Source organism: Chlorocebus sabaeus, chromosome 23, assembly GCF_047675955.1.
Source record: "Chlorocebus sabaeus isolate Y175 chromosome 23, mChlSab1.0.hap1, whole genome shotgun sequence".
Classification (NCBI taxonomy): Eukaryota; Metazoa; Chordata; class Mammalia; order Primates; family Cercopithecidae; genus Chlorocebus; species Chlorocebus sabaeus.
In genome coordinates, this window is record NC_132926.1 from 30,887,656 (window position 1) to 30,905,751 (window position 18,096).

At 47.1% G+C, this 18,096-nt stretch overlaps 1 protein-coding gene and 1 non-coding gene across 2 annotated transcripts; one reads left to right on the plus strand and one right to left on the minus strand.

Moving 5' to 3' along the window:
• On the minus strand, positions 1–16,335 carry GM2A (ganglioside GM2 activator). Its single transcript, XM_038005792.2, has 4 exons — positions 16,158–16,335; positions 9,248–9,400; positions 2,385–2,567; positions 1–2,003 (listed from the first exon to the last, which is right to left on the minus strand). Exons 1-4 carry the CDS (start codon positions 16,236–16,238, stop codon positions 1,848–1,850), a joined length of 573 nt encoding a protein of 190 aa, XP_037861720.1. The 5' UTR covers positions 16,239–16,335; the 3' UTR covers positions 1–1,847.
• Positions 16,336–17,645: 1,310 nt separating this feature from the next.
• Positions 17,646–17,742, plus strand: LOC119618345 (small nucleolar RNA SNORA76). The gene has a single exon (XR_005234669.2). It is a non-coding gene; the product is annotated as a small nucleolar RNA SNORA76 (small nucleolar RNA).
• The last annotated feature ends 354 nt before the right edge of the window (positions 17,743–18,096 follow it).

The following is an 18,096-nucleotide window of genomic DNA, read 5'->3' on the forward strand; positions in this document are numbered from 1 at the left end:
TGTCAGCAAGTTAAAAAGATTTATTGCTATTCCAGGCTTCAGATGAGCCCAGAACTCAGGGCTGGTGTGTGGTTCAGAAGTTGTTATGGTGTAACAGGGTGGTAGAAAAATCCAGGCAGTTTGATGTCGAGGCCACCCTCTCTTCCTTGGACCCCTGCTCCAAAAGCAGCTGCTGGTGAAGCTAACTCTTTCCCATCTGCCTCATTCACCCGACGGGACTCCAAGACTGAGGCAGGCAGCCACAGCTCATGGGTGAGAGGCTGTCCATATCTCTCCTAGCACTGGAAGAGCCTTCTCCTTGGGACCAGACTCTATGGCTTTGGCCCTGTGGAGGGAGAAATGCTGCCACACGAGTTGTCTTAAGAAGACAAAGCATGCGCGGTCTGAGATCAGAGGTTGCGAAGTGGCCACCCATGAGCCAGTCCGTTTGGGATACATCACACTGCACAGCTTTGTAAAAAAATCATTAGCTGCCAATCTTTTAAAATGGTAAGATTTCATATACAAATCTGAATTTTTGGCTTCTCTAGGAGTAAACAATTGAAACTTTTTTTTTGAGACAAGAGTCTCACTCTGTCACCAGGCTGGAATATTGCCAGTATCTGGCAATACTGGGCCCACACCATTCTTACGTGGCACTGACTGGTCATAGCTAGGTAGCAGTTGTCTTCACAGACTCGCTATGCACTCTCCAACTTACTCCAGTCCTTGTCACCCTTAATTATATTTCCAACTGGAGACCAGGCCTCAGCGGCCTTGTATCAATGGGCACATGTGCTGTGACTTTCTGTATAAGAAATATTTACATTGTAATAGTATCTTTAATTAAAAAGGAAAAATCAGCTGGGCGTAGTGGCTCACAACTGTAATTCACCACTTTCCAAGGCCAAGTGAGCAGATCACGAGGTCAAGAGATCGAGACCATCCTGACCAACATGGTGAAACTCCACCTCTACTAAAAATACAAAAATTAGCCAGGCGTGATGGTGGGCGCCTGTAGTCCAAGCTACTTGGGAGGCTGAGGCAGGAGAATCGCTTGAACCCAGGAGGCGGAGGTTGCAGTGAGCCGAGATTATGCCACTGCACTCCAGCCTGGTGACAAAGTGAGATTCCGTCTCAAAAAAAAAAAGCGAAAAGTCGAAATCAAGCCTGGAAGCAACTTGTTTCTCACGGTTCTTGTCACTCATTTAAGTCTCTTGCTAAGCCCTGTGGGTACCTGAGTTTGTAAACAACGGAGCACCCCTAATATCTCCCCCAAGGGATTCCTTCCCCCAACACCCTACTTCTCCAGGATACACTGCACCCTAGTATTAATTGGGCAAATCTAGAAAGGAAATTAAAATTAGTCACAGAAGTTAAGGGAGGAATAGACTAAGAGCAAATACTTTCACCCCTTCATTGTAACAGGGGGTTGGAGGAGAACAAAAATGTTAATACTGTCACTTTGCTTTTAACTTAGTGACCAAAAAAAAAAAGAGTGAGAGAGAGAAAGTCATAAAGATTCTTCAGGTCCTAAAACACTCTGGTTCCCATTCCTTAACTGCTTTGGAAATGAACGAGGCTCTTTAGAGAGAAAGAGCGAATATTAACCGGGATGACTAACGTGGTCAGCCCAGCAGATGCCCTGGGCTATCAAGAACTGCCCAACTCATCCTCCCTTAGGTCAGGGCTGCTTGTCCCAGCCTAAAATATAAGTGGCACAAAATGATTTTCAGTGAGCGTAGCGGACTCATTGTAGAAAGAGGATTAAACGGGGGCAGAGAAGGGGAGTTTGGCCTTGGCAAACACAAAACAGAGGAAAAGGGACCTTCCTCACACTGCTCCATTCTGCTGTGGCAGATGCCACGTTATACGCCCTTCAGAGAGGCAGCGATCTTGATGCAGCCCAGACGCTTCCCACTGGTGCTCAGGACGCTCTCTATGCGGTAGTTCCCGGTGGTGAGCCAACTGGGCAGCTCCAGGTGAGGCACAACGAATTCGCTCTTGGGCAGTGAGTAGGTTCCCTGTGGGAAAGCCAGTGGACAGCGGGTCAGTGGGAGCCTACTGATGGGGTCTTTCTCCTAGAGTCACTTCTAGGATTGTAGCCATGAACTACCACCCCTCTTCCCATTCTCGAAACCACCACACAAGATTAGAGACTGCCATAGCACTGTACAGCATGGATTATTATGGGAAAAGGGCCCTGAAGATCACATCTAAGTTCAAGTCTCCCATTTCATAGATGGATAACTGAGGCTCCCGAAAGATAAGTGATTCCTGATAGGTCACACTGGCTTACAAATCCAGAGACATCCAGGTCTGCAGGAGGAGAATGCAAAGACCCTTCTCTCCAACCCCATCTCTTTAGCCACAGGGGTAACGCTCTCTCCTCCCTAAGTACTTACTTCTTTGAAGGGACAGTGGCAAGGAAGCCCATAGGTACGCAGGGGCTCTGGGCAGGGCTCCCCAGTAGGAATTAACATGTCAAGTACATCACAGAAGTTTTCAAAGGTACAGCTGCCAATGTAGTCTGTGCATGGGATCTTGATCCAGAGGCCAGCCACTTCCTTCTCCAGAACTAACTCCACCTGGTAAAAAAAAAAAAAAAAAAAAGGTTTGAAAAAGGTTATAAGTATAAATTCCAGGGCAAACATACCAGCTCTTCTGTCTCTTCAAAAAAGCAGCAATATAGTTTAATCAAAGAATTTTTAACTGGATGAGATCTTAGAGATAGTCTGTTCCAGGAATGGCAACACTATGGCCCATGTGTGAGTATAGTGTATTATTGTGCCCATGGCAGACATTAATAATCAAATGTGAATTTTCCCCCTACACTGAACTATACATAGACTTAGGATTCTTTTTTTTTTTTTGTATCATGGCTCACTGCACTCACTGCAGCCTCAACCTCCTGGGCTCAGCTGATCCTCCTGCCTCAGCCTCCCATGTAGTTGGGAAACACAGGCAGGCATATGCCACCATACCCAGCTCACTCTGTATTTTTTGTAGAGATGGGGTCTCACTTTGTTGCCCAGGCTGGTCTGGAACTCCTGGCCTCAAGCAATCCTTCCACCTCGCCTCCCAAAGTGCTGGGATTACAGGCGTGAGCCATCATGACCAGTCCATAGTCTTAGAATTATTTAGGTGGTCACTACCCATTGATTGACTCTAACACTTGCATTGAAATGCACTTGTCATCTAACTGCTAATTGGTTAACTATGGCATTGTTTCCTGGGTTTTCCTTCTGAGCCCAGTCTTGGCCCCAGAATCCTTTTCTGCATAGGACTTCAGGTAGTTACTACCAACTGATGAGCTGGTTACCAAAATGAACCCAACTGGCTGCTCCTGGGTCACATTTTCTCTCTACAGCCACAGAAGACAGAATTAAGAACAACAGGAATGTATAGAAAGATCACCTTGGGACTGGTATAAAATCATAGCTAGGTTACAACAGATGGAGCTACCGCAAGGAGTAGGGGGCTCCCTGACTCAGCTGGGAACGCTACACAAGACTCTTGTGCCTGGAGTCAAGCTGGGTGAGAAGCTCTAGAGCACACTTCACACCTCCATGCTGTCGTGACTTTGCTCCCGTTTTGGAGGTTGAAGCTGACCAGGAGGAAGTGGCCAGAATTTCATGGTGGATGTCCCATTTGTGCCGGGCACGTGCTGAACAGTCACCATGTATTAGTTGCCTCTAGTGCCAAATGAGTTGTCCTTTAGAACCATGTCCATCACCCACCAAAGGTATCAAGGTAAAATTCTAAGGAAAGAGTACTAGGAAATTAGCTTTCTCAAATATCTGATTCCTTATCGGCGTTATGGCAGGAAATCACATTTTTAGGATCCCTTTCAGCTCTGACATTCTAACATTCTAGGAATCCCAGCCTCTAGGCTCACTTTATTTGGGGCTCTGTTTCTAAGAGATAAATCCTGGATGGGCACTTATATCCTCAGAGGCTGCTGGGCTCAGGCTGGTTCCCAGGCCACAGACTCAAGTCTTCCAGATGCCCCAGATGTCGAGATACTAGCTGCCTTCCTGCCTTCCTCCAGGCCCAGAAAGAACAAAGAAGTCAGCACATCCTGTGTTCTGAGTGGACAAATTCAAATTGCTCCTCTCATTGGCCTCATCTGCTGCTAAGACATACCCATTATCTCCACCACTGGCCACACAGCACCCTCTCAGCCCTCCTCTCTCTCATCAAACCTGCTTCTACCCCGCTGCCTAGGAAAAGTCAGAGGGCCTAGGTTGGAATGCTAGTTCTGCCACTTCCTAGTTTTAGTGTCCCCTTGGGTGAGTTGCTTAATCTCTCTCAGTGGCCATCCCCTTACCTTTTTTTTTTTTTTTTGAGACAGAGTTTCACTCTGTCACCCAGGCTGGAGTATAGTGGCGCGATTTTGGCTCACTCCAAACTCTGCTTCCTGGGTTCAAGTGATTCTCCTGTCTTAGCCTCCTGAGTAGCTGAGATTACAGGCATGAGCTACCACGCCTAGCTAATGTTTTTGTATTTTTAGTAGAGATGGGGTTTCAACATATTGGTCAGGCTGGTCGCAAACTCCTGACTTCAAATGATCCACCTGCCTCGGCCTCCCAAGGTGCTGGGATTATAGGCGTGAACCTCAGCCTCACCTCATCTTCAAAAATGGGATATTTTAGAGTGCCCACCTCTCTCACAGGTCCCATTGAGAGGGAAATACCAGCACTTTGCACAGTGCCTGAAATCAAAAGCTTTCTCCTCCGTGACTTCTGCCCTGCCTTTTTCCTTAGCCAATACTCTCTCCGTGTGTCGCCAATACCTTAATGAGAATGTTTGAACCAGTTATGCCCTGAGCAAGAGCACGCAGCAGAGGAGGCCAGTAGGGGGACAAGTCCTGACAGTGCTCCTCCCACCAGGCTGGAACCTGTAGGGCTGCATCTACCAGAAGGGGTAGTGCCTCCCTCACCTCTACTTCTACCCCCAGCACAGGACCAGCACGACACAAGAAGTGTACTGAACTGAAGTCAACAGAGGGTTCTAAGGCAGCAGCCACGCCTACCATTCGGAAATTACAAATGATAGCTCATTTCTGATTCTCAATCTATTTGCTGCTATGACTCAGAAAAGGAAGCAAGGCGGAGTCACGAGCCCAGGCATGTATATGACTTTGGGTGCTGGGGGAGCCAAGTTATCAGGCCTGAAAGGCTGGAATAAGACAAATACAGTGACAATTTACAATTCTCAAGGATGGGAAAACCAGGGTCCCACAGGCTGGAACTTGAGGGAGGGCTGGGCAGTGGCTATGCCGGATCCCATGGAGCAAGTCAAAAGAGAAAACGGAGCTCCTGAGCAGGCTCCAGTCTTACCCATGGCCATGGAATCTGGGATATCTAACTTTTAAAAACTGCAGCTGGGGTCAAATCCACCCAGGTCGCAGATTTGACTTTTGATTAAAGAAATTTCACTACAGCAAGATCAGAGGAAGAGAGGATGGCAGCTGCTTTCTTGGGTTTGGGCAGTCACTCTCCTCTGGGCCTCAGTGTAACAAAGGGTCGAAGACCCACGGACCCCAAGAGTGCTCCAGGCTCATCCAGAGCTTAGTTCTGGGCAGCTCTCATAAGCGGGTCTGCTGGGCAAGGGGAGAGTTCTGGAACTGAATCTGCAGCACTCCTCTCCCCTCCTCTGCAAATACACCAAGCACTGCCAGTAAAAGCTCAGGAACCAAACCCCAAGATAAACACACCAGCTTTGTCCATGCTAACAACTAGCTTTGTGACCTGGAGCAAGTTGCAACCTTTCCTGAGACCCTTTGTCCCTCATCATCTCTTCTCCCCAGCAAGTGGTCAGAAGAGCTTTCATCTAATAGTTGATATGCACATATCTGAAAAAAGAACTGAACCAAATATATAGAGAGAGAGAGAAAAGAAATATTGGGGGCCAGGCGTGGTGGCTCACTCCTGTAATCCCAGCACTTTGGGAGGCCAAGGCGGGCGGATCACCTGAGGTCAGGAGTTCGAGACCAGCCTGGCCAATGTGACGAAACCCCATCTCTACTAAAAATACAAAAATTAGCCAGGCGAGGTAGTGTGCGCCTATAATCCCAGTTACTCTGGAGGCTGACGCAGGAGAATGCCTTGAACCCAGGAGGTGGAGGTTGCAATGAGCCAAGATTCCGCCACTACACTCCAGTCTAGGCAACAGAGTGAAACTCCATCTCAAATAAAATAAAATAAAATAAATAAATAAATAAATAAATTGGGGAAAGAGAAGGAGCAGAGGGGATCTGAGGCCAATTTTTACTAAGCACAAGTGACAGTAAAGACAGAGGAGATTATATAGGCCCAAATTTATGACAGGTAATGAAGCAATGGAAAAGAAGAGTAGGGAGTAAAACCCATCTTAATGGTTTGTGAAGAAGCCAGGAAAAGCAGGCTGAGGGCAGAAGAGGGGGTTTGCCAGCTGCTTGTTTCCAAGTCAGTTGCATAGCCCTGTCCCTGGAAACGCCATTAGTGGTTGCATGGTGATGGCAGCAGAGGGAGCATGGCAGATGGCCTACCAGGAGAGCCCACACTCCAGATTCAGTAGAGGGAGCACACAAATAAATGTGTGTGACCCTGGCAGAGAAACAGTCCAGTGTCCATACATAGGGAATGATTCCATCCTTTGGCCCAGATCCAAGGGTACAGGGCTTGACCCCCTATCGCTTGAGGAACAGTAATGGAAATACAATGACTCTGCTAGGAAAAGACTTGGTAGGAGGTGCAGGGGAGCTGAAAGCTGCCACATATCCAGGACTTGTGTCTGGGTCAAGAGGCTGCAGGATAAGACAGATACTAATCGAAATGTTCACAAGATCTAACATGTACTGAGCACGTCCTGGGTGCCAGGCCCTGTGCAAAGCACTCTCTACATTATTTTCTAACTCAAGTATTGCTCAAGGAAAGCCCATAAGGTAGGAGCTGTGATTAAGACAGGTCTAAGGGTAATGATAGAAACACAGATTCCAAATCAGGAATCTTCTAAATAATTAAGACAAAACTGGTACCAGAATAGATCTGGATCAGGAACAGACTGAAGGCCATAGAGGAACAGCATATAAAGGTAGCAATTTTAGCTAGAGAGGAAAGGACCATAATAAATGGTGTTGCAATGGATATATGAAAAGTCTTCATTGTTTTCTAAGAAAATATAAAAGCATAAACCCCTAAAATAGTCAATGGATGGAAACAAACAGGTTATTCCCAAAGTAAACACAAAAGGCAAATAAACTTATGAATAGACATCTGCACTCACTAGGAATGATGCAAGTTGGTTCAAACATTGGGAGGCACTTTGGCAATATGTATCAAAAGACCTAAAAAGTGTGTATCTAGATAATCAGAAAATTATAAAAAGATGTACTATAAGAATAATTTCTACAAAGGTGGTTATTATAGCAAAACAAAAAACAAACAAACAAAAAATACTCTGGCCAGGTACAGTGGCTCAAGCCTATAATCCTAGCACTTTGGGAGGCCGAGGCACGCAGATTGCCTGAGATCAGGAGTTCAAGACCAGCCTAGCCAACATGGTGAAACCCCATCTCTACTAAAAATACAAAAATTAGTGGGATGCAATGGCAGATGCCTGTAGTCCTAGCACTTTGGGAGGCTGAGGCAGGAGAATCGCTTGAACCTGGGAAGCAGAGATTACAGGGAGCTGAGATCGCACTACTTCACTCCAGCCTAGGCAACAGAGTAAGACCCTGTCTCAAAACAAACAAACAAACAAACAAAACTTACCCTGGAAACAAACTAAATGTTCAACAATAGACTTATTATACAAATTATGAAAGATCCACATCAGAATATTTCTGCCATTAAAAATGATTGGGTGGACTGAGCGAGGTGGCTCACGCCTATAATCCCAACATTTTGAGAGTCTGAGGCAGGAGGATTGCTTGAGCCCAGGAGTTTGAGACCAGCCTGGGCAACACAGGGAGGCTCTGTCTCCATAAAAAATTTAAAAATTAGGTAAGCATGGTGACATGCGCCTGTGGTCCCAGCTACTCAGGAGGCTGAGGTGGGAGGATCCCTTAAGCCCAAGGCTGCAGTAAGCCATGATCACACTACTGCACTCCAGCCTGAGCAACAGAGTGAGACATTGTTCTAAAATTACAATAAATTAAAATAATTAAATAATGATTGGGTAAAAAAAAATTGACTAAGTAGAGTCACCTAATCCTTGGAAACATATATGGAACATATAGTATGATGCAAAAAAAAAAAAAAAAAAAAAGCAAGTATACTAGCACATCTCATATAATCCCATGAGTATAAGTGTATATATATTTACAAACACATAAAAATTCTGACTGGATATTTAAAGAGCAAACACTGACTATCTCTAGGATTTAAATTACTGGAGGACATTTACAATGAGCACTGACTATTATACATATCCATTAAAAATAAATATGTATGTTATATATGTAATTGTATGGGGGAAAGTTGCAAAGAATATCCTGTAAGATGTAAAAAGTGCTTACCCCTTATCACTAGGTAGTGAGATTTCAAGCGATATTTATTTATTTATTTAGAGACAGAATTTCACTCTGTCACCCAAGTTGAAGTGCAGTGGTGCGATCTTGGCTTACTGCAACCTCTGCCTCTTGGGTTCAAGCAATTCTCCTACCTCAACTTCCTGAGTAGTTGGGATTACAGGCACATGCCACCACGCCCAGCTAATTTTTATAGTTTTAGTAGAGATGGGGTTTCACCATGTTGGCCAGGCTGATCTCAAACTCCTGACCTCAAAAGATCCGCCCACCTCAGCCTCCCAAAGTGTTGGGATTACGGCGTGAGCCACCACACCTGGCCTATTTTATTTCATTTTTTGATGACTTCTGTTTTCTAAAGTGACTATATATTACTGGCTAATTGGTATATCGATTTTATAATTAACTACAAAACCGAATTGGCCAACCAGAGTTGTCAGACAATAACGAGCCATTGGCCATCAGGCCCAGAGAAGGCCAGGACGCTCCTGCCAGGCACAAGGTATCCATCACTCCTGCCCTCACCAGGAAGTTGCTGGCGCTGACATCAGAGATTCCTTTCAATCCCATGATCCTGAGATTCCATGAATCTGTGAAAGATTCTGAATGTCTGAATCTACATGTCCTGTGGGAATCTACATGTCCTCTGGGAATCCAGGATTCTGAATTTCTTCACAGTTCCCCAAGCATACATGCCCCAGTGCCCCTGCTGGCCAGACCTGGCACCTCCCCTTCCCTACCCACCCCTAGGCTCACCTTCAGAGGAGAACTCAGAGGAACACTGGTGCTGCCCACGACACTGACGGTCACGTTCCCAGGAATGAGGATGGGGTCAGGCTCCAGAGTCAGGCTTCTGATCACCGCAGGGTCCTTTCCTTCATCACAGTTATCCCAGGAGAAGCTACCAAGCTGGGATGGCCGGGGACAATCAGGCAGCAAGGAAGGAGGAGAAGAAAAAGGTTGATAAAAGAAACTATCACAGATCACAGGAAAAACGAGCTCCTGGCAGCGTGACCTTGGGTGAGGCACCCCCGTCCCTGAGCCTCCTCTATGAGGTTCCATACCTATGAACCTGGGATAACACTTGTCCTACTCATTTCATAGGCAGGACTAAACTAAAAGACTTAAAAGACATAATCTCCCAAAAGTATACTGTAAATTATAAGGCAGGATATGACAGACCTGCAACTTCAAAACTGGAGACTGACCTAATTGTCCTTTGGTGGGCACCTTCTCTGACTTCCCTCCTCCCTGCTGCCCGCTCCTCTCCAGCCAGCCTTGGGATCCCAGCAGAGGGCAAGCTCCTGGAGGATTCAGCTCTGCAGCCCACACCCAGGACCTTGTTCATGTCACACCCCACGCCCAACCCAGAGCCAGGAACAATGGGAAACACAAAACACAATGGGAAATCTAACGGCATCTGAAATCCCACTCTCAAGGGGCAAGTGATTAACTCAGGAAGGAATAGGACACTCATGAAAAGATCCCCAGTGGATCACTTGTTGATGAATAATCCCCAGTGAATGGACTTCCCCAGTCCTAACCAGTGTCTTCTTCCCATCCCACTTCTCAGGTCATGCGCCCACTAGGGTCACCCGCCACCCCTCTGCTGAGCTGCTCCTCCTGTTCCTCCTCCACATCCCCCAGGTCTCCTGATTCCACCACCACTACATCTGCATGTGACTGCATGTGACTACCACTCTGCACTCCAACAGGACCCTGTCTGATTTTTTTTTTTTTTTTGGGGGGGACGGAGTCTCGCTCTGTCACCCAGGCTGGAATGCAGTGGTGCGATCTCAGCTCACTGCAAGCTCCACCTCCCGGGTTCATGCCATTCTCCTGCCTCAGCCTCCTAGTAGCTGGGACTACAGGTGCCCACCACCATGCCTGACTAATTTTTTGTATTTTGTTTAGTAGAGACTGGGTTTCACCATGTTAGCCAGGCCTGTCTCGAACTCCTGACCTTATGATCCACCCGCCTCGACCTCCCAAAGTGCTGGGATTACAGGCGTGAGCCACCACTCCCAGCCTGTCTGATGATCTTGAATACCTCCCACACCATGAAGACTCTCTGCCCACCCACTCGCACCTCTCCCAGCCCCCTGGAGGCCACCTGTGAGAGACTGTTGGCATTCCCTCCATCCACACCGTCTCAGAGAGAAAACCTGCCAGTCCCACACCCCCAAGTTGATGCCCACCTTCAATACTCCCATCACTGACTGGATCAAGATGGATCACTTAACCCCAGCTAGGCTGACAGATTCTCTCTGCCCAATTTTGGAATTAAGGCATAAAAGGCTGGGGATACAGGGTTTTTGTGCTGTCACTGGATCCTAAGTTTTGGGTTGAGGCCAGACTATCTAGATCTGTGATCCATGACCAAGCAGAAGTTAATGAAGGGATAAGAGCTAAGGGCTCTGTTTGTCTGTGGAAAAGGGAACAGATGAAGTCGCACTTCCCTATCTATAAAAGCAGTATGGAATCGCAGTGAAGGGCACGGCTTTGGAGAGACATGGGTGAATGACAGCTTTAGCCAAACAGCCCTGGGTAGAAATCATATCTCTGCCACACTTACCATGTGATTTTATAGGCCAGTTTCAACTTTGGAGTCTAAATTTCCGCATCTTTTAACTGGCGGCATTGCTACCTTCCTCTCCAGGATGTTGCAAGGGCTAGAGCATGTATGTAAAGCTCATAACCCGATGCCAGGCGCAACGCACGCGAGCCGGCTCACTAAATGGGAGCCATGAGCATCCTAGCCTCCGCTTCCTGCCGGCAGCTCCGTGAGATGTCTTGTAGCTCTGTAATAAACTTCCCCTTTAGCTGAGCTTTTAGGAATGGGTTCCTACCCCTTGGAATGAAAGGTCATGTCATGACTAAGAAAGGCAGGACAGGATAGTTGCCAATAAATGTTTCCTTCAACAATCATTTCACAAATATTTATGGAGCAACGATGATAGGCCCTGGGCTAAGTACTGTGGCAAGAGTGGTAAACAATCACACCTGGTTCCTGTCCTGCCTCGAGGAGCTTACCGTCTAATGTAAATAAATATCACCCACTGCGATTTGTGAGTGCCACAAAGGAAAAGAGCAGAAGGTAATGCTGACAGCAACAAAGGACTCACTTACGTAGGGTGGTGGGGAAGTGATACTTAAGCTGGATGCTTGGGGGATGAGGAGTCAGACATGTAAGTGCAGGCCAGGCTGAGGGAACTCAGGCAAAGGCCCCGAGGCACAAAGAAGCTTGACTGCTCTAGGCACTGGGAGAAGGCCATGGGCTAAATGCAGTGGATGAGGGACCCAGATGAGGTTGGAGGGGTGGCAGGGTCATTTAATGCAGGACCCCACAAGCCATAATCGGGAAGTTGCTTTTGCTATAGGTGCAGTGGAACCCCACTGAAGGCCAGTGCTACACTGTGATTTGTGGTGGTGAACAGACTGAAAGTGGTCAAGGGAAAGAATGCCTGGAATTAAGAGTCAGGCTGGAGGGCAACATGGGAGCAGGACTAGTTTTGTGGGTGGGGCTGCTTTCACAGATTCTAAGGCAGCCTGATCCACACAGAGGATTGATTCCGGGCTGGGGGGGGCGGGGTGGGTAGGGTATCCGGAGTCCAGAGTACCTATTGGAGAAGAATAATCCCTTCCCCTCTCCTAAGCTCTCCTTTCCCCAGGTGCTGGGGGAGACGTAACAAGATGGCTTCCTAAGGGTAGTGCCCAGCTAGCTGTCTCTGTAGTGACAAATTCTGCTGCTGAGTCCAGGCTCATAGGGAAAGGGAGGTGTCATGGATTAGCAGTGCCCACCAAGGCCAGGCTGGTCACCAGATATCTGTCATCCCAGCCTAGGCCAACAAGTGGGAAGGGGTGGCACAAGATGGAGGGGAAAGGCACAGCTCTGGAGGCAGAGATATGGGTACTACAGGTGTGAGTTAAAACCCAGCTCAGCCAGTCTTACTAGCTGAGACCATGGCTAAGTTAACCCCTTAGAGGTTCAAAATTTCCTCATTTATTACGTGGACATAATGATATCTTCTCACAGGACTATTGTGAGGGCAAGATGTTTGTATACAGAAAGCACAGGGCACAACTCCTCAAGACTGTCAGGCTCATGAATAAACAAGGAAAGAGTAAGAAGCTGTCATAGGCTAGAGAAGAGTGGGGACTACAATGATATGTGTCATGACAATGGCAATGCAGTACCCTGGATTGGATCCTGGCTCAGAAAGAGGGCATTAATGGGAAAACTGGTGAAATCCAAACAAAGTCTAGAATTCAGTTAACAGTAATGTACTAACGTTGGTTTCTTAGTTTTGGAGATATGTACATGTAAGATGCTAACAGGGGAAACTGACTCAGGATTATATAGAAATTCTATATTATCTCTGTAACTTTTCTTTCTTTCTTTCTTTTTTTCTTGAGACAGGGTCTCACTCTGTTACCCAGGCTAGAGAGCAGCAGCCACAATCTCAGCTCACTGCAACCTCTGCCTCCTAGGTTCAAGTGATTCTCCTGCATCAGCCTCCCAAGTAGCTGGGACTACAGGTGTACGCCACCATGCCTGGCTAATTTTTGTATTTTTAGTAGAGACAGGGTTTCACCATGTTGGCCAGGTTGAGGGTGGTCTCGATCTCCTGGCCTCAAGTGATTTGCCTGCCTCGGTCTCCCACAGTGCTGGATTATAGAGGTGAACCACCACGCACCGCTGCAACTTTTCCATAAACCTAAAATTATTCCAAATCTTTTTTTTTTAGGAAAAAAGCATATAGCTCAATACATAGCACATAGTATGTGTACAACAAATGACAGCCACTATATAGCACTATAGTCTATTAAGCATCTACTATATGACTAGCATGGGGCTAGATATCCTCCCCTGTTATCTAACACTCATCACAGCCTGTAGTCACAAGATCAGTTATGCTAGAAGAGGAACTGAAATTCAGGTTTCCTGATGTTCACTCACTGTCACCCCCCACTCCCCCAGTCTTTATCTGGCCCAGGGACTCAAGGTCAGGCCTCTGAATCACATGAGCCCTGAGATGTAGGTGCTGTGTGATTTTGAGTGACCTTTATAATGTCTCAGAGCCTCTTCAAAACTGCCAATCTAAGACCTAGTCTGAGATGGCATCCATACCCACAGCATAAATGAGAACAAGTTTGTAGGGTAAGCTAGCAGCCTCTAGCCAGACTCCACCTCATAGCGGCCAGCCCTGGAGCCAAGAGAAACATTCTCAGCCAATATTCAGGAACAAGGTATAAATTCTCCAGGCAAATGAAGTCAAAAGTTCCACATTCCTTCATTCAACAAGCAAAACAGACTTTCTGCCTCGGGGGCACAGTGAGGCCAAGCCCACAGATTTATATGGCTTTATTTGTTTCTGATTTTAGAACTTTTCCATCAATGAATGCATTTCCCTTCACTGACGAGATTCAGGTTGGCACCATCACACCCATCGTACAGATGAGGAGACCAAGACTCAGGGAATCCAGGGATTGAGACAGGGGAGGGATCAGAAGCCAAGCCTCCCTGCTTTCAGTACCACACACTTTCCCCTACACAGCACTGTTCCTCACTCTCAAACACTTCCAAGATGGTAGGAGGGAGGGGATCAGGGGTGGACCTATCCCTTTGCTACCAGAAACGTTTGATGTCTTGCCCACAGCTAGCAGCCAAGAGGCAATGGAATCGGGTTTTTGTTTTGGGGGTTTTTTTGTGAGATAGGGTCTCACTCTGTCACCCAGGCTGGAATGCAGTGGTGCAATCTCAGCTGCAGCCACGACCTCCCAGGCTCAGGCGATCCTCTTACCTTAGTCTCCCTAGTAGCTGGGTCTACTGGTGCACACCACCACACCTAGCTAATTTTTGTATTTTTTGCAGAGATGGGGCTTTGCCATGTTGCCCAGGCTGGTCTTGAACTCCTGAGCTCAAGCAATCTGCCCACCTCAGCCTCCCAAAGTGCTGGGATTACAGGTGTGCACCACTGCACCTGGTCTTGGGGGTTTTTTTAATTGACAAACCACAGTTGTATACATTTACGGGGTGCAATGTGAAATGTATTCTCTTGGTTGTTTTGAAATGCACACAGTCTCTGACTTACTATGGTTTGACATACCATTTTTCCACTTTACAATCGTGCCTAAGTGATAAATATTCAGTGGAAACTGTACTTTAAGTATCCATACTGTTTTTCACTTTCAGTACAGTCTTCAATAAATCACATGAGACATTCAACACTTTATTATGAAACGGGCTTTGTGTTAGATGATGTTGCCCAACTGTAGGCTAATGTAAATGTTCTGAGCATGTTTAAGGTAGGCTAGGCTAAGCTATGATGCTCAGGTTAGTTGTATTAAATGCATTTTCAACTTAATGGTATTTTCAACTTACGATGGGTTTATCAGAACGTAACCCCATGGAAAGTTAAGGAGCTTCTGTATGTAATACATTACTAACTATAGTCACCCTGGTGTGCAATAAATCTCAAAGCCTACTGCTTAGCAGAACTCAGTGGCCCACACCTGTAGTCCCAGCTACTCAGGAGGCTGAGGTGGGAGGACTGTTTGAGCCCAGGAGTTCAAGGCTGCAGTGAGCTATAATCGCCCCACGGCACTCCAGCCTGGGTGACAGAGTGAGACCCCATCTCTACTCTCAACTTCTGTAAGTTCAACTTGGTTAGAATCCGCATATAAGTGAGATAATAAAACAAAACTAGCATATGAACCATTATCCCACTTCTGGGCATATACCCAAAGGAACTGAAATTTCTGGGTATGTATCCAAACAAACTGAAATTTCGAAGGGCTATCTGCACTCCCATATTCGCTGCAGCATTACTCACAATAGCTAAGATATGGAAATAACCTAAGTGTCCATCAACAGACACTTGATGGATAAAGAAATTATCCATCAAATTGAATGCATAAAGAAAATGTGGCATATATGCACAACAGAATACTATTCAGCCTTTAAAAGGGGGAACATCTTGTCATTTGCAACAACATAGACTGAATCTATGAAGCTAGTTGCAATAAGCCAGGAACTAGGCTTTTTCAGGTCAAGGGATTACAGAACTTCCCTTTCCCAGGGATCTGCAGCACGGTGTGAATGAGAAGTGAAGGAGGAAGCTTGGAGGGTAGGGGGACTGTTGTCTCAGTGGCTCACAACCAAGGGCAGCGGAGTCACAGGCCTGGTTATTTGTCACCAGATGGGCAAATCTGGATCCTCTGGCCTGGAGAAGCTCCCAAGTCCTCCTACGTCTCAGGAAGAGCTCAGGGCATTCGAGCAGGGGAAGAGATGAGGCAACAGGCCTTATCATGGGGACATAAGGAGTGGGAGTCAGGAGTAAGGTGCAGGGTAACAGGACTGAATCTCTGGGGGCAATGCCTTAGTTTTAAGGCTCTCTGCATTTTCACTCCGACGCTTGGAGAGAGGGCAGCAGAGTGCAGACGTGAGATGAATCTCTCCAAAAAGGGCCTGGAGCAGAACAAGTCTTTACAGGCCACCCTCATTGTACAGACCAGAATCCCATAATTAGTTACTTTGGAAGGCGCTAGTGTAGAGAGCCAACTCTAGATAACGCAGTGGCCACCCCCATATCTCAGCCAGACTCGCATACCCGTAGCTGGGCCAGGAGACTGCAAACAGCCTCTTAAAGGAGGGTGCACTCACCTTTTTCAGGTGGGCTTGCGCAGGGGCCGCGAAAAGCAAGCCCAGGGCGATCAGGACGGGAGCCTGCATCAGGGACTGCATTGAGAAGCGTGGGTCTGGGCGGAGTTAACTGCAAGGTCTGTGGCGGCAGAGGCTCCTTTAAATGCCTTCCTGTATTGGTTACGCAAAGCTGTGAATTGCTATGCAAAGCTGAGTCCAGTCACTGGCAGGTTCGCCCCGCCCCGCCCCGGCCAGAGATTTCCCGGCCGAGAGTTGGACCGATTCCTCCCGGCTCCGCCCCCTCGCTCTTTTCATTGGCGTCTATCTCTCTAGCGTAGGTGTTAAGGCCTTCCCTCTGCGGGGCGTAGGCGGAGTTGGAGGAGAAAGGGGCGGAGCTGAGTGCGAAGGAATGAATGCGTCTGAAACTGAAGGGAGCTTAGCACAAGGTTAGGACGGGATCCCGAGGGCGGGGCGAAGCTGCGCGCACGGGAGGGGCGGGGCCGTGGCTCGAGAAGGGGCCGAGCGGAGTCTGGGGCGGGACGGAGCCGAGCATCTGGGAAGAGCGGCGCCGGGCGGGGATGGAGCGGACCTGCGGTTTGTGAACTCGTGCCGGGACCATCACCTCCTTCCCAAAGGAAGGACTTTTGGGAAACCGCGGATTCAGTGTTTCATCCCCAAATCTTTCTTGACAAAAATGTTAGGCTCTCTGCCGTGCTACGCTTCCCCATATCCGTGTCTTTTTTTTTTTTTTTTCTTGCTTTGACACGGAGTCTCGCTCTGTTGCCCGAGCTAGAGTGCAGTAGCGCGATCTCGGCTCACTGCAACCTCCGCCTCCCGGGTTCAAACGATTCTTCCGCCTCAGCCTCCCGAGTAGCTGGGACTACAGGCACGCGCCACCACGCCCAGCTAATTTTTGTATTTTTAGTAGACACGGGGTTTCACCATGTTGTCCAGGATGGTCTTGATCTCTTGACTTCATGAATCCGTGTTTTTTAAATAATTATAGCCGTTTTACAAACTAACATTTAGTAACTGCTTGAAAGCATGCTAAGGACTCACGAGGGAATGCTTTTTTTCTTCTTCTTCCCCAATTTTAGCACTAAGGAAACTGATACACAGTGAGGTTAGCTCACCAAGGTCACACAGCTAGGAAGGGATAGAGCAAGACTTCTTTTTAGACACCCCAACAGCCAAGATTTTGTCAGGTTAATACACGAGTTGGAGATTTGCTTTTAGAAAAAACAGGGTTACTGGTACCGCCAACTTACCACAAGATTGTAAACTTCACAAGGGGTGGGATGGATCATGACTGAGGCACTCATACCCAGTGCCTGATGCATAATAGACAATTTGCTGAGTACATGAATGCATGTGTAGAATTTAAAACTCACCTGATCATCTTTTTTAAAGTAAACTTTTTATTTTGGAATTAATTTTAGGTTTACAGAAAAGTTGCAAAAATAGTACAAAGTTCTCTTCGTTTCTTCTATTGTTGAGTATGACTCCTGTGGCCTGGCTGGGGGTTCAGGCTGCAGACCCAGAGCTTCTGCTTGTGCATAACTGGGACCCCCAGGCGTGGGGGTCCTTTCAACTGCCAGAGACAAGGAGGTGGCAAAAGAATAAAAAATTAATTTTTTTAAAAAAAATCTGAGAGCATGACATTGGTACACTATTATTAACTAAGCTCCACACTTTACCTAATGATCCTCCCATTCTGATCAACTCTTCCCTTTCATCTAGCGCGAGGTAGGAGAATAGAGTCTGGAGGCAGGGAACCTAAGACCATTTCATGCTGACTCCCTAGAACTAAATTGAAAGGAAAACCCTAACTTTCCACAGCTAAGTAACAAAAGGACCAGAGGCTACTCTCTTTGCAAACCCCCACCTTTTCTGTGCAGCAGATGGGAAATTGAAAGCACATTTCAATTGCTATGCTACATTTCAATTTCTATGTTAAAAT